The sequence below is a fragment of the Callospermophilus lateralis genome, chromosome 1 (assembly GCF_048772815.1).
Source record: "Callospermophilus lateralis isolate mCalLat2 chromosome 1, mCalLat2.hap1, whole genome shotgun sequence".
NCBI classification, from domain to species: Eukaryota; Metazoa; Chordata; class Mammalia; order Rodentia; family Sciuridae; genus Callospermophilus; species Callospermophilus lateralis.
In genome coordinates, this window is record NC_135305.1 from 48,109,786 (window position 1) to 48,135,514 (window position 25,729).

A 25,729-nucleotide genomic window follows, 5' to 3' on the forward strand; every position below is an offset into this window, starting at 1 on the left:
TTAAACTACTACCAACCCTGTTTTTGTTCAGAGCCCACATAACCTTCGCAAGGATATCCCCCAAACCTTTTCTTCCCCTCTATTTAACACCTTGGCAATGGTGTCCCCAACCTATGGTGGCACTAGCAAGATCCTAAGAATAATCCCTACATTCTCCTTATTCAGTCCCTATGCGTTTGCTTTTCCATCTGTTTCTTAAACCTCCTTAACGGTCCTTCTTTCTTCTCCCTTTTAGCCCCTTTATTCTCTCATTCCCTTCATTACTGAATTATCACTGAACTCTGCCAGCCATCTGCCAGTCTTCCTGGACCCACTAATCTCTACTTTCAGGCTTCTCATACACCCCAACCATGAAATCTAGACTCCCATGGGCCACATAAGAGCCTTCACGGTAATGGATCCCACTTATAAGCTTAAAAATGTGAAAAGCAGGCATTTGTCCTGCATTTTAACATAAAAAAGTAAAAGCAAAGTAAAATAAGATATCACTTGTGTTCATCAAATATAGAAAGATGTCAAACAATTTCTTTATAAGGCACAGGAGGCACTACATAAGATTTGTTAAAATAAATAAATGAAACTGATTTTATAAAAGACATATTTTTAAGACTACCAAAGATTTACAAGGCTACAGTGAGATGAGTATTCTTACAACTATTTACAGGATTATATATATATATTAGTACTGTTGTTCTACAGAACAATGATTCAATATGTGCTAGAATTCTCAGAGTGTGTGCACTCTTTAACTGGCTATTACCAATGTAAAAATGTGAAATCTCTCCTTCATCTCCCCATAAGACACATGAAGATGGTCATCACAGTACAAATGTTAAGTACATTATGGGGGATATATATATATATATATATATATATATATATATATATATAGAGAGAGAGAGAGAGAGAGAGAGAGAGAGAATATAGAACCATTTAAAAAAAAGCATTGCAAGAGTTTTCTGAGTGGTAAAATATTTGGTGAATTACACTAAAAGGTAGAAAAGAAAGCAAGGCAGGACACTGTGTTCATGGTATGATCAATGAACAAAAACTTTGAAAACAACAGTGATAAAGACCCGACTGCTCCACACTCACGGTTACCACTGGCCAGATTACAACTGTCTCCCCCTCTATTTTTCTCTGTTACTGAGCTTTCCAAGTACTTTACTGCAGACATATGTTATTTCTGTGTTCACAAACATAAAAGATATACAAGGAATAAAGAAACAAAAGAGAGTAAAAACTGAAAAAGTAAAATACTTTCAGGTTGAGTTATTTGTTAAATAGAGATAACTCTCCCAAACAAGAGTCCAGGACAGGAGCTTACAACAAGATCAATAATCTCCTTAGCTTTGAGACCGGCTGTAGTATAATTTATGAGAATTCACAAGTCCAATCACATTTTAAGATTTCCTATTTAAACAGCTTTTCAAACAATCGTAAATAGCCCCCTTCGTAAAACCACTGTTGAAGATGACCCTCAAGATAGAAAATATCCAAGTCGCCTACATCAGATTTAGACTGTATGCAGTACTGCTGTGGGGGTTACAAGATTTGTCCCATTATATGCCCACACACTACCAAATAATGTACTCTAATAAAAAAATTTAAACAAGAGCTCTTTCCCCCCAAGACAAACTAGTTCTTAATTAGCAAAAGAGATCTTGGAAAACCCTTGAGGCAAAGACCCAGGGACATGGTGACAGGAGCCAGAGTTCAAATTTAGACACCATCATGAGCAAACTGTTTGACCTTGTTCAGGCTGTGAAGAGTCTCTGAGAAAATGCAGAAATGGAAATAAAATGGGATTGAACTCCTACAACCTAAAAGCGCCACTGAATCCTACTCATTACTTTCAAAAGCCACATGTGCTTTATCACTTACTTTTCAACCTTCCTTCTCTGAAGAACGACATCTTAGAAACTGATAAGCATTAATATTTCAGGCACATTATGTATGCTTGACATTTTCAACTATATATTTTCCTGATGATACTGAGACTGTTCCTCTGTGAAGTCTCTGGACAGCAATATGTAATTCTGAAACGAACGAAAATAGTCAGGGCCCAGTAAGGTCCCTGGTAAGGAAAAAAAAAAAAAGGTAAAAAGTATAGTATTTTTTAAAAAATATGCTAAAGAGAACTGTTTTAATGAGAATAAAAGAAGCTGCTCATAAAAAGTTAAAATGTTCTCATTGTCATGCATTTGGCTCTTGGGGGAAAAAACACAGATGGTACTACCTACTAAGGCCATTACAAATTGATATGGTCAGGGAGCAGGGCCTGAGGGCCGTGCACATAAAAAGAACTGGACAACTTCTGCCCACAAGTTTCTCATGGAATTCAGGCTTCTCTCTGACCTTAGCACACACCTCAAAAGTTGTTTTTCACAATATACTCCCAATTCCCTTACTCCTCCATTATTGTTTTGTTCTTAAAACTGCTTAAGATTTTCAGTTTGACTGGGCTTAACTAAATGTTTTACTACTTTAAAGAATGATATATCAAAGAATTCTTACAAAGATTTTTAAATGATTGATTAAACATGGGATTTATATATTTATTAAAAAACTGGATAATTATATGAAAATCTTTCCATTTTTCTTTTCATCCTAATGTATGCAATATCTGATTAATGCCTCTAGGCAAAAACATATTGCTAAGATGAGCAACAAGTTTTGTTGTTTTTGTTTTAATTCCTTTCTCCAGCCAGCTGTTTACATTCTGATCACATCAAGGTCATTTTAGAATCTACTGGGCTTATTCCAGTCAATGGCTTCATTATTGCACAGGGGAATAAAAAATAAAACTACTAAGTCAAAAAGAAAGCCAAAACATTAAATAAGGAATATTTTAATTACCTAGATAATATGAATATACTGTTGCAATGATCTTTGATTCTCCAATGCCAACTATATTAGTCCATGTGCCTAAAGTCAAATCAAGAAAAAGTGAAAACACTTGTTTGTTAACAACAATCTTAACAGTGTCATTGAAAAATTCATCCAAGCAGATCATTGTGGGATTTATAATGTGTTCCAATAAAAATAGTACGATGATTTCAAGGAGGTGTCTCACCCTAAAGAACAATAAATAGATCCTTTCCATTCAAACTGCCCCTCATCCCAAGCTCCCAAAGAATAAAAGGACATCCCAGAGTTGAAGGACATGGTCCTATCTTCAGATATAACCAACAAAACCTTCTACATATTAAAAAAAAGCTAAAAAAAATGTTTTACATTTTAGAATACCCAAGGAGAAAGACAAAAATATTAAAAGTGCTTGAGAAAAAAAGAAATGGGTCATTTAAAAATGAATGAACCAGACTTCAAACTTTTCATCAGCAACACTGGATGCTGGAAGACGGGGCAGTATCATGCCTTCAAGCTTCAGAGGAGGATGAGTCCAACTCAGAATTCTATGCCTTGCCAATTTCCCTAGCAAGACAAAGAAAAGTTCAGACCTGCATGGAATCAGAAAATTTATCACATACTCTTTCTTACAAAGGTACTTGGGAAAAGGTTCAAACAGAATGAGAGAATCAGAAAGCAGTGACTCCAATTCAAAAGAATTATGGAGAGAGAATGATGACTCTTAGCATCTGTCCAAACACGGGTTCAGATTAGAGCAAGACAAAAGGCAGCCACAGGAAGGTCATATCTGGGGAAAAAGACAAAAGCAGAGAGATTAATGCTGTCCTCTGGAACAGTGATCCTCAAACCCACTAAAACATGACATCCCATGTCCTGAGGATTCTCTCTGCCCTTCAGATCCACTCTGCCCTGCGCTGTGCCTTGGGAGACCAGTGAATAACAGTCTATGCTTGTCAGGTTCTTTTTGACTTTCCCTTTTGGTGAGGTACCAGCACAAAATCAGAGGCAGAGAAAAGAAAGATGGAAGATCTATTCCTTTGGCTCCTTCCCTGACACACAGGGTTTGACAGTAACTGGATTCCTCATGTGCCAGAGCTCTGTCACTCAGCGGCTTCCACAGTGGAAACTCCCACCCAGTTTTGGCTGCAAGTCCTTCCTTGTTGCCATTTAGGCTGCAGGCAGTAAGGGTTTACCTCCATGTTTAATCTCTGTCTGCTTCCCCCTCCTTCCCCAAGTCCTGTCCAATTCTGTAATGTATTGTCACTTGGAGTGGGACAGTTATTTTCTGCTGAATTCTAACAGTTAACTACCCCTTTAAAAACAGATAAATAATAACCCTTTTGGCCAACCAGAAATGAACTGTATAGCAAGGCTTTATTATCTGCACAGATATTCTCAAGAACAAAGAAATATTCATAACTGGAATAGAAAGCAATAAAATGAAATAATTGAAAAAGCATGTTGCAGTATGTAAATGCTTAGACACAACCAGTCTAGAAGACAAACTAGGTGTGCATACCCACAATATAATGAATGCATCTGGGTTTAGGGGAGTCAGGCAATATTTTACTGAATACTGTCAACACCATTCTTTATTTCTGACATTTTGAAATAAGAGCTAAATAGTTTTTGTATATATCCATAAAATCAAGGGGTATGTGACAACTGAAAATGAAGTCTTGACACAGCATCCTGTACTGGGAAAACAAATATCACAAGCATTCTTGCTGTTGGTGACATTATTTTCCAAAATGGTGAGCAATTCAAGAGAGTTCCTAACAAAATAAAGTTGAGTATTCCCTCAATTTGCCCAGTTGTCAAAAAAAACCTGTTTATTAAACAACACAAGAGATACTCTGCATTTCAGAAAGCATCATACACTAGGCTCCAATAATCATAAGGTATTTATCTATATAAAAGATTAGCAGGATATTGAGTATCATATAGGATGAAACACCATTCTTCTTGAAATCTCCTTAAGATTTCTAGAATCCTGACTCTACCCACTAAATACCAATACTAAGCTCCAATCACTGGGAAAACCAAAAACACTCTCAAAATTTTTTCTTCAATGTCTAAAAGGGAGTATTACCATTCCCACTGAGAACTGCTGATTTATAATTTGGCAATGAAGGAACATAGGTGGGTAAGGGGAAAAAAGAATACATGAAAAGAAACTCAATCAAAGCATGCCATGTGGTTGTGCAGAGAAAAGTGGTCAGTCTGGATCATGGAAACTCCATTAAGTAGTTTTCAATTTGTAGAATCAACTACTTAAAGTGCAGACATCATAATAATGGTTACAGGACAGATAATGAACCATCAACCTTGGAAGATTATTTTCCTCCCAGAAAAAAATGTCTGCATGCAGGTTCTGTTGGCAATAGTTTGACTCGTGTGTCTGAGCTATTGTCTCAGAAATTCCCTGAGTATTTTCCTAATAGTCACAAGATGGTTGCTATAGCTCCAACAAGACTGTGCTGGCTCTGAACATCAAAGGATAATGGAAAAAAGCAAAGCTAACAATGTTTGTCTCCTGTCCGTACACCAAACTTATACCACAAGGTCACCAGCAGCTGCAAGGGAAGCTAGAACATCAAGTACCTTACCTAGGACTGGAAATGGAGCAAGATGAAAGGAGGGAAAAAGAAAACAGGCAATTATCACTCAGCAGGAAAAGTATGGACACCATGTCTCTAGAGGGAGGAAAATTTAACTTAAATAAATTAGCTTAAACATGATATATATGATAGACATGAAAAACATGATAGACATTCACTTTCTCTCACATAGAAGTCTGAAATGGGTGGCAGCACTCCTCTGCAAAGCTGTCAGGATCCCAGGCTCCTTCCAACTTGTTGCTCTGACATCCTCAACAAATAGCAACCTTTGCCCTATATAAATGGCTATTCTAACTCCTGCCACAATGATACTCCAGCCAGTGGAAAAAGAAAAAGAGAACAGGGAGGATATGTTCCCTCACCTCCTTCAGGGATGGCTCATAGGTTTGCACACATCACTTTCATTCATACCCACTGGGCTGAATTTAGTCTCCTGGGTACATCTAGCTGCAAGAAAAGCTGGGACAAATCAGGATCCTTCTGACCACAAGTCAGCTACTGACGAGTCTTTAGGACAATCATGTTAGCCACATACTTGATCCTATTCTGGAAAGCCTCACTTTCACTCTAAGACACATCTCAGCAGTCTCTGGCCCATCTTCTGAATTCTGTAAGAACAAAGATATTGCCTCTACAAATTTCTTAAGACTGATGATCTCAAGGGACCTGGTGTGGATAAATAACAAAGAAATAAAGCTGGACTGAACCATATTACTCCATGGACAATTATGTTCAGTCCCACTGCTGGTGAAGGAGGAGAGACAGGGAAGGTGAGAAATGTCAACTACCATGTACCAACTGAAAATTCTGCTTCTTGTAAAAAGGAGAAAGCAAAAAATAGCCATACTCCAAGTAGAAGAAAGGAGAGCCAGATACTTGTGGGAGTGAGCCAACCTCCTCCACCAGACACACCTTGTAGGAATGATGGTTAAAGTCTAAAAAATGAAGAAAGGTAGCATAGGCCTCTTATCTCAATTTCTGAATTATTAGCTAGAACAATGAAAAACAATAATATTTAAAATGGAGTGAAACTAACAGTTAAGAGTTGAAATGAGGGCTGGGGATGTGGCTCAAGCGGTAGCGCGCTCGCCTGGCATGCATGCGGCCCGGGTTCGATCCTCAGCACCACGTACAAACAAAGACGTTGTGTCTGCCAATAACTAAAAAATAAATATTAAAAACTTCTCTCTCTCTCTCTCTCTCTCTCTCTCTCTCTCACACTCTCTCTTTAAAAAAAAAAAAAAACAAAATCAAGAGTTGAAATGAGTGGGAATGGAGCAGGGAACTGTTGCTTTTTGATGTAAATTCTATATGGCTCAGACTTTTCACCACACAGATATATTTATTATTTTTTTAAAAACAAATATGTTCAGCTATTCTATCATCTCAAAATAGCACATTTTTGTCCTAAGGTTCACTACAAGGTACTTATGAACTTACTGAATAATACTGAGTGAATACTCTGCCTGTATTCTATACCACCTGCAGCTATCACCCTATTCAAGCCTGTGCTGGCGAAGCCCAACAGGTCCTCCTGCTTCCACTCTTGTCCACTAGAGGGGGTGACTTAAATTCCAAGTAAACAGCATCTCCCAAAGTAGTTCTACGTAGTGGCACTATATACTCTCAGATCAGACTTAAAGGGTCTTTTTAAAGCTTAATCAGATCATTTCCCTCACCTGTTCAAAATTTCCAACAGCTTATCACCACACTTAAATTCTGAGCATTTTACTGTGGCCTGAAGAACTTCCATAAGCTAGCCACTGTCATCCTGCCAGACATTTTTGTCCACCTCCCCCTGTGCACTCTATTCTAGTCATCCTGGACCTCTTTGCTATTCTTTATAAGAAAACCATATTTATTCCACCTCAAAGCATTTTATACCTTCTGTTAAAGTCAGCTTGAATACTCTCCTCACCCCCTCCCATCTCCAAGTAGCTCAATCCTTCTCTTAAGTCCTGCTCAACAGCTATTTGCTCCTCTGTGTACCCAGGTACCCTATCTGAAATAGCTACTGATAGCAGGTCCTCCCACCATCTTCCTTAATAAGAATGTATACACATGTATCTGTTGATCACTCATCTCCTCTACTGGATGATCAGCTTCAAAGGGGCTTCCAGTCCACATCTATACTTCAATATCTACAATAATGCTGTTCAAACAGCTGTTCAAATGTTGCTCAGTATTTGTTGACTAAATTAAAAATGCTTTATAGAGTGAAATTTTTTTCCTGTTAATTATTTGAAGGTTTAAACAGGAAATTCTGTGAGCTTCTACATCATGCCAGGCACTGTACCAGGTGCTTTTCAGGAATTTGTTACATAATAGATTATGTAAAAATGTATAGCATTTGCTAAAGCAAGTACTGTTTCACAAGTATTGCACTCCATAGATGAGGAGCAGCAATTCAGAAAGGACAAGAAATGGCACAGCCCTACTGTCCAATAGACAGGGTTCCCACAACAACATAAGAGATTGAAAATGGGAAAGTCAGAAAGGAAATGATGCAGGACGGGAGAGATACATAACTACTGAGCTAAAATATATATTACAACCTGGTTTCATTTCTCTTTTAAGTTATGTATGCCAACATTTGCATAAGTACTTTAAGTTTCCTTTTTTTCATTTGCAATTGAAATGAAAACAACCAAACTTAGTAAGTACCCCATTGATGTTGAAGACTCACTGTGGGCAGCATACTTCATGGTCTTTGTCTCTACACTACATTTGAAAGGTATGCTTATCATTTTTCAATTCACTTTTATAAAACAAAAGCATAACAAATACACATGGAAGTTATATATATATATATATATATATATATATATATATATATATACACACACACACACACACACACACACATATATACACACACACGTATATGTGTGTGTATATATACTACATATGTGTGTGTGTGTGTGTGTGTGTGTGTGTGTATATAACATAGTTATGTGAATACATATAGTTTCCCCCCCCCCAAAAAAAAAGTCTATACAAAGAGCAACACTGCTGAAGCTTAATTGTTGGGTGGGAAAGCTATGAAGTAAAAACTCAAGCTGTTCACCAGCTAAACTAAGAAAGGCTGAATTCAGCACACAAAATACATAGTTTAAGAATGTCAATATGTGGAAAAGTGGGTTGTGTGAAATTAAACCTAAAATGGGTTCCTAGCATCTCTACGTTGGGGTCAACTCCACCCTGTTAGGTCCACCTTAGCTAGCCTCTCTGGAGCACCTGGCATCATTTCCTACTCCCTCTGCTAAGCAGCTCTTTCCACAGTTTCTGTGACCCAGACCATCCCAGTTCTCTTATGTCTGTCTGGTTGTTCCTTCTCCATTTCCTGTGTCATTTCAACCTTCTCCCCTGTCTTACATCCTGAAGTTCTTCATGGCCAGTTGTTCAAATCTTCTGGGGACATTTCTCTTCTCTTAGGTCACCTCATCTGAGGCCATGGCTGATAATTACTATCCATAACATAAGACAATCCTCAATTTTAATTCTGGTGCCCATTCATCCCCTCAGCACCAAACAATTGGCTTTTTCACCTCTACTTATTTGAAGGATCATAAATTCAACCCACCTATTACATTTCAGGCTCTTATAATAAGATCTATGGTAGATTAAACTGTATTTCCCCCAAATCACTTATCTCTTCAATAGTTGTAAGGAGATAAAAATGAAGGGGAAAAAGTCAAGTTCAATGTATAGGATTCAAGATCTGGTGATCAAACTCCATGGACATTTCTTAAGGTATGATATACCTAAGTCACATGACTAATTTTTCAAAATTACTGGGATATTTTAGATTTCTCCTCTGTCACAGGTATATTTTTCTGAAACAATGAACTTCATTATAAATAAATAGGAAGCTTTATCTCTTTGGAGAAAGCCTTAAATAGAAGTTCATTATATAAAATACGTAAAAATAGACTGGGCCTAGTTGAAGCAGGGATATAAGGATAAGAATGGTCTTCTTCTCAATCTCCTGCTTACTACTGATTAGGAATACAGACAACCCTTCTAATTAAAAAAAAAGTGAAAGCTTCATGCTTGGAGGCTTGAGTTGTCTTGTTACATTTCAGAATTCTTTGATGATATTCAGCACTTCTTAAACACTTAGCTAAAACAGTATTTTGAGTTTTAGATTTTTTTTTTTTGGTAGAGAACCAAATTAAGACTCATCTCCTTAAATAGAATTTGGAATATATTTCCCTTAATTTGAAGTAGTAAGAAGGCAAGTTTCATGGTAGCAGAATTTCTTTTTTCCCACTTTCCAATAAAGAAAATTCATGTAGATCCAGAAATTTATATATTTTTCAAAAGGGCAACAACACTATAGACTAAAGATAAAATTATAACCCAGTTTCCAAAGTAATGTCTACTAACTTTGTAAACCAGGAATGAAATTGGAAATGTAGCCTCTTAAAACACATGTGCTTTGCCCTTTAAGTCATAACAGTAAGCATACCCCAGAGTCCAACAGGCAAAGGCGAGCACAGTGTCACTCCACAGATCCCTAGGTCCAGGAAGAGACAGCCAAGTGCCCTGAAACACAGGCAGCCAGAGCCCCTGAGAGTGATCTTAGGAGAAGGTAATACACACACACACACACACACACACACACACACACACACACAGAGTTCCTGGCACACCCTATGTATTAAAAAGGTAACAAAGAGTGTCCATGTGGCAAATGAAAGAAAACAAAATCCAAAAGAAACAGAAAATAGTAAACAAAAGGGAAAGCAATAAAATTAGACATTAGTGATGACTAAGAAAATGTTTCAAATCCCTTTACTAAGCAAAGATCAGGCAAAAAAAATGTATAAAATAATCTTACACAATATAGAATATCCAAAAATGCATATATATATATATACACACACACACACACACATACATATATATACATACACACATGTAGATGCATATGTAGATATGTATATATACATGCTTAAATGTGAATATGTAGGTGAATATGGGTGTGTATGCAATATGGATATTTATGTCTCTGATAAACATGCCCAAACAAAAGAAGTTTCACTCTTAAATCTCAACCAAGTAGAGTCCTTGTCTAATATCGACATAAAATGAATCAAAGGGAGTTACTTTTTAGTAATTTATACTTATGAATCTGGACACTGCTCAGGCTGGTATCAAAATTCATGAGTTAGATATGACTAGAAATGCAAAATAAATTAATACCCTATATAGAACAGTTTATGACAGAAAAAGACAAAAATATAGGAATGATTACTGCAATAATGCTATTTATTGAACATATATCAAACTTTAATTCCTATGACAGAATACACACCGAATGTGCTAGAAAACTTAAAACTAATTATATACTACAACACTAAGAATCGTCAGTAAACCACATTCTCTGCCAACACAAAATTTAAAATCTATTAATAAAAAAGAAAACAAAAATCTTCAAATACTTGAAACTTTTAAAGTACTCTTTTGATTAACTATCTTGTTCAAGGAAAAAGAAAAAAACTGAAAGAGGATTGAATATTTCATTAAAAATAAGTTTTGTAATAAAACATATGAGCTGATGCCAAACTGTATTGAGATAAATTTATAGCTTTGTCTATTTTCATTATCTTACAATAAAGCAGAATATAATAATCCTAACCAAGAAGTCAGATGAAAGAAATATACTCTTATGATTTCCCTTCCCTAAGCCTCCTTAAAAAGGAAAAAGAATTCAGACAGAGACTATTGATTATTGAAACAACAGAATTCATAAACAAGTATATTTCTACAGACAAGATGATCTGACAAATCTAATGAAGATTTTCAAAAAGGAAAATATACTCTAAAGACTTGTAATCAATGTAAAAGATAGAGAAAATAAATTCAATTCTTTGTTAATAAACTTGAAAATATGACTGATTTTCTGAAAGCATTCAATTATCACATTTTTTTTTACCTGAAATAAGAAGGAATTCTAATACACAAAGAAAAAATAAAAGAAAAAATCTAAACTAAGTTCTAGATGTAGATAATTTAATAAATAAATTCTTCCCAAAATACAAGTAGTTATACACTCTTCAAGAGCAAAGATAAAAGTAAACTGTTTCTCACTTCACATCATTGTTCCATAAAACCAAACCTGTGATGACAACAGGTCAAAACAGAAAGTAATAAATCTTTCTCTTACGACTATCAGTGTAAAAAAGAAGAAATAAGACCATGGGGAACTAAAATATCAAAGGTGTGTTAAAAAACTCACAATCAGAAATTATATTGAAAATGCAAATATGGCGTAATAACAGGAAATCCAATAATCCTATATGGAAACACTAACAAAACTAAAAAATCAGTCACCTCAATTGATGAAGAAAGGAAATTTGATAATATTCAACATCAACTCCTGATTTTTATCCTATTAATGCAATAAAAATAAAAATATAACTATTTAATAATGAAAATACCCATCCTAAATCCTAACCAACAATATGTAATCTGGAAATGTACCAAAATACATACATAATATGGTAAAGTACCCAAAACATTCCCCAATAAATATTAGACAAGGGTGTTGGTAACAAGTACAAATATTGTTCTGGACATTCTAACAAGTAGTGACATAAAACACAAGGAAGGTATGGATACTGGAAAGGACCACATAAAGTCACCCCTATCAGGACATGATTTGACTCCCTATCAGAAAACCTAGAAGAATCAATGCTAAACAAAACGTTAACTGTGTACAATCAAGATGAACAGTTATAACAACAACAACAACAAAAATCAGAATTTTACCATCATGCTAAATGAAATAAATCATATTCAGAAAATCAAGGACCAAATGTTTTCTCTCATATGTGGAATTTGGGATGGGGGAGACAAGAAAGAAAAAAAAAAACTATAAAAAGAGGGGGGGAGGGGGGCCTCATGAAAATAAAAGACCAATAAAGAAGAAAGGGATGTAGGTAAGGAAGGGAGGGCATAGGGAAGTACTAGGGCATGAAATCTACCAAATTCTGCTACATATAGTATGAATATACACAATGAATCCTGCAAATTACATAAAATATATATTATGTACCAATTAAAATAACTGATATATATATTTTTATACATAATGAGCCAATTAAAATAATAATAATAGGAAAGAGATGAGTAGAGTAGAACAAGTGGATCAAGGCAGAATGGAAAGGAAAGGAATATACTAGGGAATGGGACTGATCAAATTATGTCCATGTACAAAAATGGCATAATAAACCCCACTATGATGTATAATTATAATGCAAACAAAAAAAGTTGCCCACTTTTCCAAAATTGAATAAACAAAACAGGAAATGATAGGTTACAACAGGAACAAAATATACTTTTAAATAACCTACATTATAAATGCAAAGGGTCAACATAATGAAAACTACAAAACATTACCCAAAAATAAGAGGCTTGACTAAATAAAGAGATATGCTATGCTACTAACTAGAAGATTGGCTATGGTAAAAATGCCATTGTTTTCCAAACAGGCATTTAAATTGGCAACTAAAAGTGAGAGCATTTAAAGTGAAGTATATGCATGCAGTGGGCACAACACCAAGAAAATTATACACATCATCTCCTGCAATTATAATAGGAATTCTGTGGTGTGACTATCCCCACTTAACAAATGAAGTACCGGGGCCTAGAGAGATGAAATGTGTTCATACAATGAAAGAGTGCAAGAGAAGAAAGAGGCTGAGCAAATATTTTGTCCTGGTGTGCTATATTTTAAAGAGGGATAAGAAAGAGAAAAATAATGAAAGGAAGGAATTTTTTATACAGAAGAGTAAATTAATCCCATCAGAAAATAGTATAATATAGTTATCATAAGTCAAAATTATAGAACAAAATTACATGATATGGTCCATAGGAAAAAAATAGATTAATGTATTCAATTAGGTAACTCAGAAAGGCAATGTAAGGAAAAACATTCACATACAAACTACATATAAATTTCTGAACATGAGCCCATGAAAGAATTTGTTTTTACTCCCTATTCTATATCCTCAGATATATGTGGTTAGTGTAAAACTCATATATTATTGGCTCAGTAAATAGTTGACAAGCGAATTTATGAAGGAAACAACACAATTAATTTGGTCTTAAAGCTTAATAAAAATTAGACTGCAACAACTGCTTAGCTATTTGTGAGAAAAAAATAAATTCAACACCTCACCTCAAACTTTCATTCCAGATGGGTAACTGATTATTGTCTAAGAGCATAAATGAGAAATAAGAAGTTATTAAGGAAAGACCAATTAAAGTGTATCTAAAAACCAAATGAAAGGCAGATTACATGAATACCCTCCGCAAAGGAACACTATCCTTCATATATTAGTGATTAATAAGCAAAACCAAAATGTCAATAGAAATATGGGAAAAGGACATTTGAACACACACAGATACACACATTCATCCTCACAAGCAATCACAAAGGATCAAATTACATATCATCTCAGCTATTAGACAGTTTAAATCACCCAGACCCTTTGCCCCAGTAACACTTCTATTGTAAAAATTCATCACCAACTTCAAGGTTATAAAAATGAAGATATTCAAGCCATAACACTTACAAACTGAAGTCATAAAGTTTCTAGGAGGAAAGCAGAGAACAATGATGCTTTCCAAAGTAGAAAGCTCCCAATCGCAAATCAGTGATTAATCCAATAACACAATTTGAGGAAATCAAAGACTGTCCTGTACTTCTCCTGTACTGTCCACTTGATGAGTGCTAGAATTTTGAAGATGGCAGAAAAATATCAAAATGTTCATAAATAAATCTTTCTTTAAATAATTCTAAGAACTTTACTGAATAAGACAATTACTTGGGAATGCCTTCCAATGTTGGTTTTTTGTTTTCAGGCACTGGGGATTGAATCTAGGGGTGCTTTATCACCAAGCTACAAAAGAGCCCTTGTTTATTTTTATGTTTATCGTGAGACAGATTCTTGTTACGATGTTCCTGAGGCTGCCTCAAACTTGCGATCCTCCTGACATTAGCCTCCCAAGCCATGTGCACCATCGTGTCCAGTTTAAAGTTTACTTTTTGAAAAACCTGTATGCATTACTAATGCATACACAGAGGAAACGCTCTGCCCACTAAAGCTCTTCTAAGACTTCTGTGAAAGTGACTCTTCAGCTGGGTATTAGTGTCATTGCCAACTTTGAGATTTCACTGTGTCCTCCCCCCCAGTTCAGTTTGGAATGGAAAGCACCATTTATGTTCAGCATCTAATATTTACTTTCTGTCATTGCTAATGTAGTAATCTATCCATGGTCTTATAATGAATAAATTACAAGTGCTAACGTAATTTAACAGCCTCCAGCTTATCACCTAATTAAGGCACCTTTTAAAAGTTCAAATACATATGCACGGCTTCCCTCTGTCCTAACTCAAGGAACTCTAGATTATTACTTAGATGTCCTTTTTTGTTCCTTGCTTAGAATATCACTATTGCCTTTTCCTTAGTATGGAACAACCATTTAATTGCTCAGTAGCCGCACTCATTATTGCAAACACTTTCCCCTTTCCTAGATGAAAATATGCCATTTTTCCTGTAGCTTCTCTTTAAAACAGTGGTTTTCAACCTTAGCTGTACATTGAAATCACCTGGGAAACTAAGATTATACCCCCAGAGACTGATTTAATTAGTTGGTGGTATAACCTGGATAATGGGATTTTTAAAAGCTCTCCAGGTGGTTCTAACATGCAGCCAAAGATAAGAATCATAATTTTTCTTAAGAAAGGAAATCATATAAAAACCTTTAGGCAGTCTGAATACAGTGATCATAAAATGTTAGAGATTTGGGACAATAATTCCACAACTTAATGCTAACCTACTCTTCAAATTCTAGGGAATATGTCCTTTGTCCCAAGGATATGTCTACTTTTTACCATCATTAGTTCTTTTCCTGCCTAAAAACTGAAATAGCATCATGGGTATGTAATCCACCTCTTACTTCCTAATCAAATAAGGTCTCATTAATTTGAAATGCATTTAAGTAGCACCACAATTCAAAAGTAGCCTGCTTCATAGGTTAAGATATCTGGTAGGATTTTTCCACTCCAAATTCCCATACTTTATCACCTGGCTATCAGATTAATCACTTTTGTTTTGAATGTCTTTAATGACCTACAAACTGTGTTGTTTATCTCAGGAGACTACAAATGAAGCTGTTTCCATTTGAAACAAAACAAAAAGAAAGAGAACACACAATTTTAATATTTTATTTCACTTTAAAAGTAGTCATCATATATCAAAACAACAGCTAACTTCATTTTTGAACTAAAGAAGCAAACAGCAATATCAATTAATCCATTTGAGTTCTCAGTAGCACAACTCATTTCACCAAACTAGGTGCTGTGGTGTTGGGACACTTGTGGAGGGTTAGAAGAATCAGGTGAAGCAACAAGCATCTCTCTCTGAGATATCATTTATTTATTTATTTATTTTGCATTACAATTCTGAATACATCATTGTACAATAATTCATCATATCTCTGATTATATATAAGGTATGTTGACACCAAATTCACATCTTCATACATGAATTTAAGTCCTGCCTGAGGACTTTCTTTAATGCCTCGCTTTAGACTCATTCCCCAGAGGACAAGGTATTCCCTTATCAGAGAATAAATGATCCTATCTCCCTCAGAGTGTGGTTTTTAAACTACTACCAAGTTGGCTGGAAACTTGAAGGCAAAAAAGGCAACTGTGGGGTTTCAATGCTATTTTCTTGCCTCTGAGGTCTGGTACTGACAGTAGGAAGATTTATTTGAAGTCATCAGTTCCATACCAATAGGTATGTCCATTTTTGTGGTTTTCTTTAGAAGGACAGTGTGAGCCCTGGAGTTCTCAGAATATGTTTTAGGAACACTGGTTTCCAAAGAGTGAGAGACATTTTTATTTTGCCTTTATATTACCTTTTCTCTACACTAATTCTTTGAGACATTAACTAAATCTAGGCTTGTGTGTATCCTAACATGTAGTAAGTTCTTATATGACATGCACTATGCTAAGAACACTCAGCACCAGGCCACAGATGTGTTTTAAGCTTCAAAGGTAAGGCAACATACCACTCAGTACAATGGCTGTAAGAAAAGTGATCCCAGCCTTTGAAAATCTGTAGCTCATTTATTATAAAGATGGCTCTTTCCCTGAGTTCCTGAGTGTGGGAATAACCTAAGCAGTCACAAGACTTGGGAGTGGGGGGATGGGGGACTACTATTTCCAAAGTGAGAGAAAGGGGTGACTTTACTGAACAGGTTGAATGGCTCTTATCTGAAATGCTTGATGGGACCAGACATGTTTCAGGGTTTTTGTTTTTGTTTTTGTTTTTTGGTAGTACTTATATATATAACAAGATATACTCAAGAGTCAGGTATAGTGGCATATGCCAATAATCCCAGCAGCTCGGGCAGCTGATACAGGAGGATCGCAACAAAGCCAACCTCAGCAACTTAGCCAGGCCCTAAGAAAGTTGGCAAAACACTGTCTCAAACTAAAAATAAGATAAAAATGGCTGGGGAATATGGCTCAGGGTTTAAGGGCCCCTGGGTTCAACCCTGGTACCAAAAGAAAAGTATCTTGGAGATGGGACCCAAGTCTAGATATAAAATTCATTTGTTTGATATATATACTTTATACACGTAGACAAAAGGTAATTTTATACAATATTTTTAGTGTGCCTGTGTTTTGACTGTGACTGGTCAGATGATGTCAGGCCTGAAATTTTCCACTTGTCAACATTCAGATAGTTTCACACTTTGAAAGATTTGGGATTTTCAGATTACTGATGCTCAACCTTTATAATATTCGGATGAGAGAATTGGAGGCAAAAAGAAAATCACTGAATATTATTTTACTCAATACTATTTTTCCTAATGCTCTCCTGCTGATCAATTTTACCTAAGAAAATTTTATGCAGCTTCACAGTATTATTTGTATATACTTCTCAAACTCAAAATTATGAAGGAAAATTATGCAAAGTGGTAGGAGTCATTATATAAAATGGTTTACTTAATAAGGCACATTTCCTGTGCCTTAATAAGGCGGCACAGGAAATAATAAGACACAATTGCAATACACATAGAAATGCAAAGAACATGAGCATGTGGACCATATGGAAAGTTATTAGGAGACATGTTAATCTTTTTAATGCCCTCTTCATTTTTTTCTAGTTAAAAAATTAATAGTTGGCTCTTTTCCAACATTACTTTTACTAACATAAACAAAAATAATAAAAAGAGAAATCAGTGACTACAAACTTATAGACCTGGTTAACACAAATTATGATCACTTTAAGTAACATGCACCATAAATGTGGTTTTGAATTCAGACTGGCAACTGGCAAATATACCTCCGTAAGAGAATATTCTTAACCCCTTCAATGTTGACCATTTTGCTTATCATAGTGTCCCTACCTTTTAACCTCCAAGGACCCTTTTATTATTTTCCCCAGGTTCTTAATGATTTCAATAATTGCCTTTATTAAGTATACATGATATGCTTGGCTGTGATATTGTTGTTCTTGTTTCAACACTAATCCCACCTTTACCAATGATCTAAAGTCTTGCAAAATTCATAATTGTTAGCACTCTGATGGCATAAAGTTAATCAAGAAAAATAAATAAGTACTGGGGCTTATAAGCACTATTCACCATTGAAAACAGTTTGTGATGGCTGTGACTTCATACTCCTATCATGCATGCAGCCCTGGATATGTTCACTTGGGCAGTGTCACCACAGTATGGTGCTCTCACATTATCTAGCCCATATTCACCCCAGATTGGAGAGAATCAGAGGGCATGACCAGCATAAGCTGACAATTCTTATTCTTCCGAGATGAAATAGCCTGGCCAAAAGCAAAGAAATACATATTTTTAGTTTACTGTGTTTAATGATATTAAGCTCTCAAACAGTTTCTGGACACAATTCTTACTAGTTTTGTGGGCCATTTTAGACAAGTGAAAAAATAAAATGAAACTATGGCTCAGCTCTTGTTCATAAAGCCATCCAGCCCTACAATAAAAGCGCTTTGATGAGAATCCTGATTCCTGGTCTTCAGGGTAAAACTCTTCTTCTCTGTGATTAATTTTCTTCACTTACAAAATGAGGACCCTTTCAGATCTCAGTTTCTGAATCTCCAAATTCTCAAAGTTGGGAGAAGTGAGTAAGCAGCAATATGCATTTCAATGACAACAATTTAAGATATTAAATCTTTTTACTGGATGTCTGATGACTTCTAGATACAGAATAAAAATATACAATGGATTAGTGATTTTGCAATTATCCTGTTATGTCTTTTATGTAACCCAACTGTATAATTCAAGATTTAAAGTAAGTTTTTGGCATTAATTATTGGCTTGTGCATCAAATTCACATGAACATAGTTAAATTCCCATTTCATTTTGTCCTAGGAGGAAACTTGACTGCCAAGAATTGCTACAGCTCCCTTTAGCAAGCAGCATGCTTTGTAAAAAGAAAAAAAGAAAGTGGAGGGGCCTTTTGAATAAGTCTTGAATACAATCCTTGCATTGATATACAGCCTTCCCCTTAATAAAAATTTAAAAATTCATTAAAATTCAACTGATTATGCTTGATAGTCTCAACATTTAGAAAACAAACATTTTTAAGCATTAAAATATTTTTGCACAGAATATATGTGGTGCCTTGTTTCTTTTTTGAAGTTTGGAGTTATTTTTGGTAATCTCTAGATAAGGTTATATCAATAGTCTCCTCAATAGTACTGTGAATGCATCTGGTTACCAATTCAAATAATTTCTGGAGAAACAAACATTCTATTTGAACAGAAGTCAGAGAGATCTACACTATTTGAACAACTAAGGGAGACTCTCCAATAACAAAAAGCAACAAGTACTCACAGTACAAGTCAACTACTAGTAAGCAACTTTTTGCAAAAGCATATTCAAGCATAATGTTCCAAATAGAAACAGATTTGATTCTACTGAACATTGGTTTTGGACTTAAACACACTAAAAACAATCTTAAGTATAATACAAAGGGTAAAAGTAAGACTGGTTGACTCTCCAATACTATGTATGGGCTGATACTACAACATACATGTGAAAACTATACTTAAGAATAACTACTAAAGTAGTAGTTTGACCTAGAGTTGAGAAGATGCAATGGGTGAGTACCTGGGAACAGACTCAGCTCAAGCAACAAATAAGGACATTCGGTCTCATCTAGGAGTGGAGTAGCAGGCTTACCAAAAAAAAAAAAAAAAACAGGCATTCAACCCTGACCTGAGGAATGGTGGCTCCTGTTGTGCCGAATGGTTTGGTCTGGGAAATGCTACTCTTATTTATTTCTCTGCTCCAACATGAGATGTAGACCTAGAGGATTTCAAGATCTCTAAAGCTCTGTCTGTGAACTCCCTAAAGGGTTGGGATCCTGCAGGGATATGTATCTGAAGGATCTATGTGATTAGCCTTCATCTGTTGAAAAGCACCCATAAAACACTTCAAGAGAATAAAGAAATCCAAAAGAGCTGTTCACTTTGTGCCTTCCCCACTTGGTACTGGGAATGAACCCAGGGTACTTGACCACTATACTATGTCCCCAGCCCTTTTTTATATTTCTTTATTTTGAGATAGTTTCACTAAATTTCTCAGGTTGGCCTTGAACTTGCAATCTTCCTGCCTCAGACTCCTGAGTTGCTGAGATTGTAGATGTGTACCCAGCAGTCTGTGCCTGTTTGTAAAAGTTTTTAAAAAGAGTTAATATAAAATCTATCATCTTAGAAAATTCTATGTAGTACAGTATTGTTAATTACAGGTAGTTTCATAAATGTATACTTATCACCAAACTCAATAAGTTGTATCTACTAAACATATACAGCATTTTACATTTACCATACCTCAATTTAAAAAAACATGTTGGGTAAATGGAGTTCAGAAGGTTTTGGAGGAGGTGGAGGACTGTTAGAAAGGGGTGGGGAGACTGCATTTACTACCACCTACAGTTATATTTCCAAAGTCAATTCAAAGGATATCCAAAACCTCAGAGAAATGCTTCACATTCTGAATTTACTACTACAGAAAATTTTTAATAAAGGACTGTGCATCTAGGTATGCCTTGAGCAAACTACAATCTCTCTGGTTCTTCTGCTCTTGCCACAAACTAAAGGGACTGTTACAGAATTTTACAAAACCTTCCAGGTTCAGCATTCTATTAAAAAGATTTCCTAGACAGCTTCTATTGTAAACATTTATCCAATTATGGCAATTGGAGTCATTACCTTTGTCTACATAGAGCATCAGACCCCTGGGGTCTTGTTTCAAAACTCAAGTTGGCAAACATTTCTCCTGATACAAACTCCTTCTCTTTGTGCGGAAAGAGTCAAAAACAAAGCAAATGCACCAATCCATTATTTTTCAATAGTGGGTTTCAGCAGGCCTGTCCAGGCCAGGAATTACTTACCCACAGTCACTCTACAAAGCTGTACCTTCTACAGTGTTTGCATTTGATGTCCTGGCTGTATGACAACACAGGTAACTTATAAATTTAACTTTGATTTTTTTATTCACCAAGGAAAATTCTACCCTTTCCCCCTAGTGAAGATCTCTCTACCTAACAGAAGAGTGCTCAGACTCCACCTGTTTCACCTAGCTACGCATTCATTCTGACCCACAGCAAAGCCCAGTTCCAGCAACACCACACCAGGCTAGGTGAGCAGGAATGCACCACTGCAGGTAGAAATTGAAGTTGATGGGAGTTGCATTCTAATCCGACCATAGCCCAGTCAGCTCAGGTGCAACTACTGCAGGGCGGCCACTGTCGGTCCGACTGTCTGGGTTACAAGGGTGGTGAAGCTGTAGGCTCCTGTCAGCGCGGGCCAGAGGGATATGTATCCGTTGCAGCCTCATACCCGGCAGACGAAAGCACTGTCTTGCCCCAAAGATTCCCTTGTCCCCAAAGACTAACAAAAATATAGTATATCCTGCCGTTTGCAGAGGACGGAGGCAGGTGCCCTGGAGCTCTCCCAAGAGAAACCCCGGGAAGAAGTGGCGGTAGGAGGCACCCGGTCCCTCAACTCACCTTCTGCTGCCTCCGGGCCATGTCAGTGGGCTGCTTGGCATTGAAGGGGTAAGCGATGCACCTCACCACGAAGACATAGAGCTGCAGGCGGATCCTGCGCTCCTGCTCTTCGTCCAACTGTCTTTCGGGCTCGTCTCGCCCCTCGCTGAGTACAGAGGGGCTCGGGCTTACGGGTCTGGCTGCGCCGACGCTGCCCGAGCGCCCCGGCGCGTCCCGCCGCCCTTCCCGAGCCGGGGCCGGCTGCGCTCGCTGAGAGCTGCCGGCCGCCACCAGCACATCGCGGCTCTCCTCTTCCAGCCCCTCGTCCGACTCTTCTTCGCTGGAAGACGGGTCCAGCATGGTTCTAGGGGAGCCCCGCCGCTTGGATCGTCGCCCCCAGGCGTCTCACCCGCGGCAGCTGCACCCGCGGGTTCGAGGGAGCCGCGGTGCTGGCAGCAGCGGCCGCAGAGCGAAAGGGAAACTGGCCAGGGCTTTCCGGACACGTCGAGTTAGATACAGGAGTGTTTCCTACCACCAGGGCGAAAGGGGCGGGCAGGAGCCGGAGGAGGACCGGGAGGGGGGAGAAGGGGAGCCGCCGGGATTGAATAGGCGGAGTTAGCGTTGGGGGTGAGCCTTAACTCCTCGGGAATTGCTTGGCCATCCCGGAACCCGCCGGCCCTATGGTCCCTCAGAGCCCGAAGGCAGAGCGGCCGCGCGCCCCGGCGCAGGTGGGGAACCTGTGGCGCCTACAACAAGCAACACGTGGAATGGAATGTTGAGGAGCGGGCACCGGGCCGTGGAGTGCGCGTGCGCGTGCCACCACCGCGGCCGGGGCCCAGGTGCCTGGGCGCCTGGGAGCACAGTTTGCAAAGGCAGGGAGTGGCTGCGTGGCGGGGCTAGGTGAGCGCCCACCTGCGGCTGCTAGGACTGCGGTGACCCCACCACCCTTCACCTTTCTATACGTGCTGCTACACGCTTTCTGAGGAGATTGGAGCGGGGTTGGGGGCGGGGAGGGCAACTCTCCGACCTGAACGTAATGCCCAGAGTTGAACCTGAGCGCAAAGAAAGTGAGACCAGGACGGTTCACTTCAAAATATAGTTTCGACGAGATTGAAAAGTCTCTCTCGGTTCTCTGTTGCTGTTCGATGCTCAGTTGAAGTGCCATTTATAAAAGTCAGGGGCACGTACATAAAAAGAAGAGAGGAGAAAGAGGCTTTTTGAAGTGTTTAATTTCTGCAGACGAATGAGCAAGACAGATTTCATAGTTGCGAAATGACACCGATTCAGCTCAAACACAGCTCGATTATTTTCTGGGTTGGGATACGATTGACTCAACACAGTTTGTATAGTGTGGACATTCAACAAATATTTGAGCGCCTGCGGGCTGTTCAGCGCTGTTAGCCTTTGGCCAAGCTGGAGGTGGATTGGGGCACACAATACACAGTCGCTGTCATTTCTGGCCTCAAGTGGGCGTCTTGTAGCTGCACCTGAAGCCTGCCTTTTCTGCGCAGATTTCTCAGTGCCAGAGCCACCTAGCAGTTTCTTTTTGAGATTCTGTTACTTGTGTCCTTAGTCCTGGCAAGAGGGGGAAACAAGCAAAGCGCATTCACCTCGCAGCAGAGCGAGTGTGCACAGGGCCAGGCTAGAAGAGAGGTGATGAAGCTCAGTGAAAGTAACACAGGACAGCTCTGAGCTGCTCTGACACATGGCCAAGTAGCAGTTTTAGCTTTTTCAGACCGCTTCAGTAGTTAGGTACACAGAGAAAGGCTTTTCTTCCACTTTTGCTAACATTCTCCCTAGATGGGGAAAGATGAGAAATTTACTCTTGGAGAGCCTTACTTACATGTCAGTGCTTAACTGGTCCCATAGTGACAAAAGGTCTTCACTAAGGCCTGGCACCAAGCTGTTGGCGGCCTGCCAAGGAAGGGAAATCTCAAAAACCCATTTATTTAAAGACAAGTGTTTTATTTATGGCAAGGTAAACAATAAATGGCAATTTTACTCATTTAGGTCCAAATATCTAATTAGTTCACAAAACTATATAAAATTATTTATCTAATAATGTCACCAAAGTAATAGTCCAAATCAGGTGATACTATTATTATGATTGCCCTTTATGCCAGATTTTGCACTAAGCTCTTTACACACATTATCTGTTATTTATTTTTAGTTCCATTGTACAGATAAGGAACCTGAGGTTATGAACTCTGAACTAGTGGAACAGGGATTCAGCACAGTTCCTTAGTTCAAATAGTAGCCTTTTCTACTGCCTTGATAACAGTGTATTAAATATGTTTATTATAGTGATAATTAAAATAAGAATTCAATTTCTAGGGACATAAGACTACAACTTAAATATATTTTATTTACTTCATTGCCCTTCCTTTTCTTTCCATTTGAAAGTATATTTTCAATATCTTATTAAATAATCACTACTACTTGATTGTTAGCTTATTTTTTTCTTCCTATCAAAAATGGTTACAGGGATGGGGGTTGTAGAGCACTTTCTTCATATGTGGGAGGCCCTGGGTTTGATCCTCAGCACCACATAAAATAAATAAATAAATAAAAATAATGATATTGTGTCCATCTACAACTAAAACAAATTTAAAAATAAAAAAGATAAGAGCATTTTTTTTAAAAAAAAGATTACAAATCAAAAATCTTCAAAGCCTTGAGAACACCATGGGAAATCATATAATAATTTTTAAAATAACATATAGAGCTGGGCACAGTGATGCACACCTATAATCCCAGTGGCTCGGGAGGCTGAAACAGGAGGATCATGAGTTCAAAGTCAGCCTCAGCAATGGCAAGGTGCTAAGCAACTCAGTGAGACCCTGTCTCTAAACAAAATACAAAATAGGGCTGGGGATGTGGTTCAGTGGCCGAGTTCCCCTGGGTTCAATCCCTGGTAACTCTTCCCCCTGCAAAAAATAATAAATAAATAAATAAATAGTTAGTTAGATAAATAAATAAATAAATAAATAAATAAATAAATAAAATATAGAGAGTTTTCTCCAGGAAGATGAAAATAGTTTAAGTAGTATAATTTGAGGGGTTGGGGTTGTGGTTCAGTGGAAGATAGAACCACATAATAAATAAATAAATAAATAAATAAATAAATAAAAGTATTATATCCATTTATAACTAAAAACAAAATTAAAAAGAGGTATAATTTAAATACTCAAAAGATAATAAAGAGAATGTTTAAGGGTTTTCATTAATTAAACATATTGCTTAAGAAACTAACATACATTGAAGCCATACTAATATAGCTTGCAGAACAAGATATAGTTCTTAAGAAGTTTACAGGTTAAGGAATGACAAATGATGGCTGGTGTTGTGGCTCAGTGGTAGAGTGCTTGCCTAATGCTTGTGAAGCACTGGGTTTGATCCTTAGCACAACATAAAAAAATAATTAAAAATAGTATGTCCATCTACAACTAAAAATATTTTAAAGAGGAATGACAAATGAGAAAAATATTTATTTTAAATAATCAGTAGATTGCAATGCAATGCTTGTTTTAATAACTGGGGAGATAATGGTAATACATTGAAGAAATGGCTCCTTCAGGAGACAGTCAGGGAAAACTTTCAGGATTCTTGACATGTCTTAAGGAGCGATTCCAAACTGTTGAGGTGAAGGCACTATAGGCAGGAGACAGCATTTGCAAGGGAGGAAATTATTTGCCACATTTTGAGAACTACAAGTACACTGGCCTGAAGTGATGGATCCACATAAAAATGTGGGAGATGAGACCAGTTAACAGGCAAGAATGGACCTTGTAAGTCAATCCTTGGAATTTAAACCATATCCTGAAGAAAATGGGAGTCTATATAAGGGATCTAAGTAAAGTAAGACTACTATCCTGTGTAAATGTTAAAGACTCAGTCTGAAGCAATTTGAAGGCAGTGAAGCCAGGGGCAAGTTACCAAGAGAAGATTAGTAAAGAAATATGGGGGGAAAGTAATGAGGGCTTTTATTCAGAACAGGGAACAAGAGGAGGAAGAATGCTTAAGAGATTGAAAGAGAAATTAACAGTTTATTTATGAGGAGCTGGGGGATCCTGAAGGTTAGATAGAATATACTCCCTAGGATATAGTAACTTGATTAATATTAGATAAAATATGGACTTTTAGAAGACAAATAGGTTTGGAGAAGCATCAAATCTTTGAGGAG

The 25,729-nt window shown here is 37.3% G+C and overlaps 1 protein-coding gene across 2 annotated transcripts in view; it reads right to left on the reverse strand.

Annotated features, from left to right (window-relative positions):
* Nucleotides 1-21,906, reverse strand: part of Cadps2 (calcium dependent secretion activator 2) — a 501,039-nt gene extending 479,133 nt beyond the window's left edge. For both annotated transcript variants that reach the window (XM_076861895.2, XM_076861904.2), the window contains exon 1: nt 21,568-21,906. In XM_076861895.2, the coding sequence (XP_076718010.2) occupies nt 21,568-21,906 (339 nt within the window). The remainder of the gene's footprint in view (nt 1-21,567) is intronic.
* Between the last annotated feature and the right edge of the window lie 3,823 nt (nt 21,907-25,729).